Here is a 6,000-nt window from a genome sequence, read left to right on the forward strand (position 1 = left end):
TCACTGCAATGCACAGAGAACATGGCAGAGGTGATGACAGAAATGGTGCTTTGTTCTCTCTTGTCGCTGGAGTTTGGAATGAAATGCTTCATCTCAGTTAGTATGTAAGCGGAGCTATTAACATCCATCATGGTGTTGCCCCCACACCCTGCCTATTCATCAGTGTTCGTTTGAGCTCAACCTGTTCTCCGCTGCCGAGTAATTCATCTCTGTCGCTCCCTTCAGCAGGGCCTGGACTTTGAAACCAAAAAGTTGTATTCCCTGAAAGTGGAGGGGGCCAACGTATACTTCGATCCGCGCTTCGTCAGCCGGGGGCCGTTCAAGGATACAGCCACAGTCAAGATTTCTGTGGAGGACGCGGACGAGCCTCCTGTGTTTTCCATGCCCGTTTACATCATGGAGGTCAACGAGAGCGCTCCAGCGGGGACTACAGTGGGTCAAGTCCACGCCATGGACAACGATTTGGGACGCAGTCCCATCAGGTGCGTTTCCTCATTGTGACATCGTGTGGGAGTGGGCTCCTGTACCATTCTGATTTTACCGGTGAGGCTATCTGGAATTTGTTCCTCGGTGTAATGCTGTCTCAGGTACATAGGAAATCGCTTGGTGGTATAGAACCGGGAGATTGCTGAAAAGAGAGACATGCTGCTGAAGTTTTCCGTCTTGCACTCATCAGGCCAATTGCAAGAATTCCAAATTTCAAGAAGTTACAACAGTTTATGCGACAGGCGAAAAGGGTGCCGATAGTTTGGCAAGTCTATTCTGATTGGCTGTGGCGCTGCCATGGAGAAAGCAACAGGGGGAGCCTCTAGTGGAACATTTTGTTGCATTTCTCCATGGTAACACCTTGGAAATAAAGACTCCCCAAGCTTTGTGTAATTCAAAAAAAAAGGAGCAAATCTTGATCATGCTCCTTTTGTTTGCAGAGAACGGGTATGAATGCACGTCGCTACTAACAAGTGTAAATGAGCACGATGAGTGCAAATGTTTGGTAATGTGCCTCTCTTTTCACCAATGTGTTAGTGAAAGCCTTCCTCCCGCTATCTGACCTGAATATGCCCAGATCGTGTGATCACCAGTTGCTGGAGTGTGTCTTTGGCCCCTGTGCCGTACCTGCCTCTGAGTCAGAAGGTTTGGGGCTCAAGCCCAACATCAGGCACCCCTCACCAGTGGATACTGAGGTTCTGGGTCCACATTCTGAGTTGGTAGCTTGTGGGATATTTGAGTAGCGGGTGAGGATTGTGGGAGCCCATTAAACTCTTCCAGCTGATAGGAGCTGGTCTAAAGATGGTTCCAGTCAGGGTAGGAGCTTTCAAATGTGGCCTGCCTGACTGTTAATCAGCCTTTGAATCCTCCCATAACTTCAACATAGACACTCTGAAAATAACAACCTCAGTTACTGGTGATTAAATTGCAAAGTAACTTGTGATCTTTGTTCGTGGAAGCATTACTGATATCATAGGAAGATGCACCATCAGATTCCTCATGTATGCTGATGACAGCCAGCTCTATCCCCCCCCATTACCTCGCTCAGTCCCGCCATTATCTCGGGGTTTCATTAGATTGTATTCGGCCCCAACTCAAACCCTCTTCCCTTTCCACCAATTCCGTCTCCACCATTGGCCACTGCCTCAGGATGAACCAGATGTTTGTATTCTTGGGGTTCCTATTTGATCCCGAGCTGTGTGTCCAACCCCATGGTTGGGACTTACCCTGTGGTATCAGGCTGTCAGCTCAGTGGGTTGGGGGGTTTAGGTTGGTCTTTAAAACCAGCTGCCTTGGCAGCAACGCCCTGTCTGCCACCTATGTCTGCCTCCATGGTAACTTGCTAGTGGTGGGAGAGATGTATGTGCTGCCAGCCCACCCTTGATCGAAGGGCTGAATGGCATCCTTCTATTTCCTACATATTTTCTACGAGCCTTCTGAGGCATTAAATGACCTCCTGCCATTGCCGAAACTTTACCAGGGTGGGAAGCTCCCCCCCCCCATCCACCTCATTGGAAACTGCCAGTCTGGCCTGGGCAAAACCCTAGACTTACCTGGACGCCCGGCTGCATGGCTCCTCAACACTGGTGACTGCCGATAATCCCCAGAATGACACCTGCCCTCGGTGACGCGACCGGGTCTAGAGGGCTACTGGCTTGTTGATTGGCAGGCAACCCTCAGAGGTGGGTTTCCTCCCGTGATCGAGCCAATTGACAGCGGTTAAAATGCTGCAGGGCAACTGAGACAAGTAGAGCCGGGTTTGCCACCAACCATTGAGCTGGGGGCGGGCAAGGCAACCACCTCCACATTAAATCCTGATACGTATGTGCCCCATCACCCAAGCCGCCGACATCCATTCCTGTTATTTTTCTTTCAGCTCATCATCATGCTGCTGAAATCCTCTTTCCGTTCCTCCAAACACGACCGTTACAATGCTCCGGCTGGACTGCCATCTTCCACCTTCCATAATCTTGAACTCATCCAAGGTTCTGCTGCCCATGTCCTAACTCGTACCAAGTCACGTTTACCTAGCGCCTGTACGCTCGCTGACCCACCTTCACTCCTGGCCCGGCAGCTCTGTCGATATAAAAATGACCATCCAGGGCAGCACGGTGGCGCAGTGGGTTAGCCCTGCTGCCTCGCGGCATCGAGGTCCCTGGTTCGATCCCGGCTCTGAGTCACTGTCTGTGTGGAGTTTGCACATTCTCCCCGTGTTTGCATGGGTTTTGCCCCACAACCCAAGGATGTGCAGGGTAGGTGGATTGGCCGCGCTAAATTGCCCCTTAATTGGAAAAAATGAATTGGGTACTCTAATATTTTTTTTTTAATTTAAAAAAATGATTATCCTAATCTCTGATTGTCTTCAAATTCCTCCATCAGCTAACCACTCTCTATCGCCTCTTCCCATCTCACAATCCTCCCAATAACTTTGGGTTTCTGCAGTTCTAGCCTCTTCTCCATCCCCTGCGTACTTGGTGCCATCATTGATGGCCACGCTGTCAGTCACTTCAGCCACCTTGAAGCAGACAAACCCCTTCCAGGGCTCGACAGGGTAGATGCAGAAAGATGGGATGTTTTCCCTGGTTCAGAAGGAGGTGGGGTGAGAGTGGAGGGGGGGTGGGGGGGTGGAAATCTAGAACCAGCGGACATAGTTAGATCAATTTGGGACTGAGGCGAGGAGGGGTTTCTTCACTCCCAAGAGGTGATGAGCCTTTTGGAATTCTCTACCCAAGCAATTGTGGGCGCCTCAGCCATTCAGTATCTTCGAGGGAGAGATTGATAGGTCTTTAGATATTGAAGATGTCAAGCGTTATGGGGATGGTGCAGGAACATGACCGTGAGCTATAGAAGATAAGCCACGATCTGGTTAAACGGTGGAGAAGGCTCGAGGGCCAGGATGGCCTAATCCTGCTACTATTTCTACGTCTCGGAGTTCTGAAACTCCCTGATAAATCCTTGCCTCTCCAACTCTATCTCTCCCCCTTTACAATGCTCCTCGAAACTGACCACAATTGACCAAGCATGCGGACGCCTGTTTTAATGCAGCATATTTGTCTGATAGTGCCCTTGTGTTTTGGAATATTTTAGTAGGTTGAAGATGCAATATGAATGCACATTATGGTTTAATGCTTTCGTGACTGTAGACAGTCATTTTTAAATAGTCTGTTCGACAAATTAGATTACTTATTCTTATTGGAAATTTATAACAGAAGGTTAGGATTCAGATTCTCACTATATGTGACTGGTAATTTCATTGTGCAGGGCGGTCTGCCTTATTTTGTTTCGAAGTAGCTGAATTGCAAAACTGGGATTTTACAAATGGTGTTTCAGTGTATCAGAATTAGATTCTAGCAGGTTGTATTATACTCTCAGTACACCAGTAATCCCAGCTGTATTTGATCTGTTTGACAACATGGTTTGCAAATCTAACCTCCCCAGAGGGCTGGAATATGAACTAGCTAAGTGTAGGACACATCTCTGTCACAATACCACAACTTGCCTCCCCAGACACCGACTGAGCTAAAGGCAGAGCTCGACGCATAAACCATTTTGCGGATCTGAAGGCAACGCTTTTAACTGAGATCCTTTAACCAAATCAGAATGGTGAGTTGCCTCATCTGAGAAAGGATGGGGGGATAAGTCAGAATGGTACCAGCGCCGTCATTTAAATTGTAGAGCGCCATGAATTAAAATCTAAAGGCAGAATTTATCTTATTGATTTGAGAGCTCTCTGGCAGCTGTCTGGGGACTCGGTGTGAAGTGTTAGACTCCCAGACTGTCAACATTGACACCGTTATCAGGTCTCAGCTGTATCTTTTAATGGAGGAGAGGTACTCCCATGTCAGGGACAAGTCAAACAGGGCTATATTTGTGTGTGTGTTCGTACGTATGGAGGAATGTGTGTGTATGTGTGTGTGTGCAGGGGAGGGGGGAGCGGTCTGAATGTGTGGGGAGCTGCGGTTTTGCGTGTATGCGTGTCTGTGTGTGTGCAGGGGAGGAGGGAGAGGTTTGTGTGTGTGTGTGGAGCTGCGGTTTTGAGTGTATGCGTGTCTGTGTGTACAGGGGAGGAGGGAGAGGTTTGTGTGTGTGTGTGGAGGTGTGGTTTTGTCTGCGTGTTTTGTGTGTGTGGGGAGGTTTGCGTAAGTATCTGTGTCTGGGAGGAGGTGTTTGTATGTGTGCTTGTAGAGGGCGGGAGGGAAGGTGTGCCTGTGTGTGTGTGTGAGGGATGTGGATGTATGTGTGCATCCAGGAGGTGTGTGTGGGAGGCTAGGGAGCAGTGGGGTGAGAGGGGGGTGGGGGCTTATATGCGCGAGGCTTTTTTGTGGTGACAGGAGGTGTGTGTGTGTGTGTGTGTGTGTGGAGAGGTGGGTGCGGGGGTTGATGAAGGTGTGTGTGTGTTTGTGGAGAGGTGGGTGTGGGGGTTTGGTGCAGGTGTGTGTGTGTGTGTGTGTGGAGAGGGTTTGGTGAAGGTGTGTGTGTGTATGTGTTGTGCAGAGGTGGGTGTGGGGGTTTGGTGAAGGTGTGTGTGTGTGTGTGTGTGGAGAGGTGGGTGCGGGGGTTGGTGAAGGTGTGTGTGTGTGTGGAGAGGTGGGTGCGGGGGTTGGTGAAGGTGTGTGTGTGTGTGTGTGTGTGGGGAGAGGTGGGTGAGGGGGTTTGGATAAGGTGTGTGTGAGTGTGTGTGCGGAGAGGTGGGTGACGGGGTTTGGTGACGGTGTGTGTGTGTGTGGAGAGGTGGGTGAGTGGGTTTGGTGAAGGTGTGTGTGTGTGTGGGTGTGGAGTGGTGGGTGAGGGGGTTTGGTGAATGTGTGTGTGTGTGTGCAGAGGTGGGTGAGGGGGTTTGGTGACGGTGTGTGTGTGTGTGTGTGTGGAGAGGTGGGTGTGGGTGTTTGGTGCAGGTGTGTGTGTGTGTGTGTGTGTGTGTGTGGAGAGGTGGGTGTGGGGGTTTGGTGAAAGAGTGCTTGTGTGTTGTGTGTGGAGAGGTGGGTGTGGGGGTTTGGTGAAAGAGTGTGTGTGTGTGTGTGTGGAGCGTTTGGTGAAGGTGTGTGTGTGTGTGTGTGGAGAGGAGGGTGAGGGGGTTTGGTGAAGGTGTGTGTGTGTGTGTGTGTGTGTGTGTGTGGAGAGCTGGGTGAGGGGGTTTGGTGAAGTTGTGAGTGTGTGTGTGTGGAGAGGTGGGTGCGGGGGTCTGGTGAAGGTGTGTGTGTGCGAATGTGTGTGTGGAGAGGTGGGTGTGGGGGTTTGATAAAGTGTGTGTGTGTGTGTGTGTGTGTGTGTGTGTGTGGGGAGGAGGGTGTGGGGGTTTGATGAAGGTGTGTGTGTGTGTGTGCGTGTGTGTGGAGAGGAGGGTGTGGGGGTTTGATGAAGGTGTGTGTGTGTGTGTGGAGAGGTGGGTGCGGGGGTCTGGTGAAGGTGTGTGTGTGTTAGGAGAGGTGGGTGAGGGGGTTTGGTGAAGGTGTGTGTGTGTGTGTGTGTGTGTGTGGAGAGAGGTGGGTGTGGGGGTTTGATGAAGGTGTGTGT

General features: G+C 50.6%; 1 protein-coding gene across 2 annotated transcripts in view; it reads left to right on the forward strand.

Moving 5' to 3' along the window:
• The window catches only part of cdh11 (cadherin 11, type 2, OB-cadherin (osteoblast)), a 231,756-nt gene that overhangs the window by 150,129 nt on the left and 75,627 nt on the right, over positions 1–6,000 (forward strand). The window contains exon 7 of one of the 2 annotated variants that reach the window (XM_072517819.1): positions 226–482. In XM_072517819.1, the coding sequence (XP_072373920.1) occupies positions 226–482 (257 nt within the window). The remainder of the gene's footprint in view (positions 1–225; positions 483–6,000) is intronic. The other variant, XM_072517820.1, reaches the window with a different exon arrangement.

This window comes from Scyliorhinus torazame, chromosome 10, assembly GCF_047496885.1.
Source record: "Scyliorhinus torazame isolate Kashiwa2021f chromosome 10, sScyTor2.1, whole genome shotgun sequence".
Lineage (NCBI taxonomy): Eukaryota > Metazoa > Chordata > Chondrichthyes > Carcharhiniformes > Scyliorhinidae > Scyliorhinus > Scyliorhinus torazame.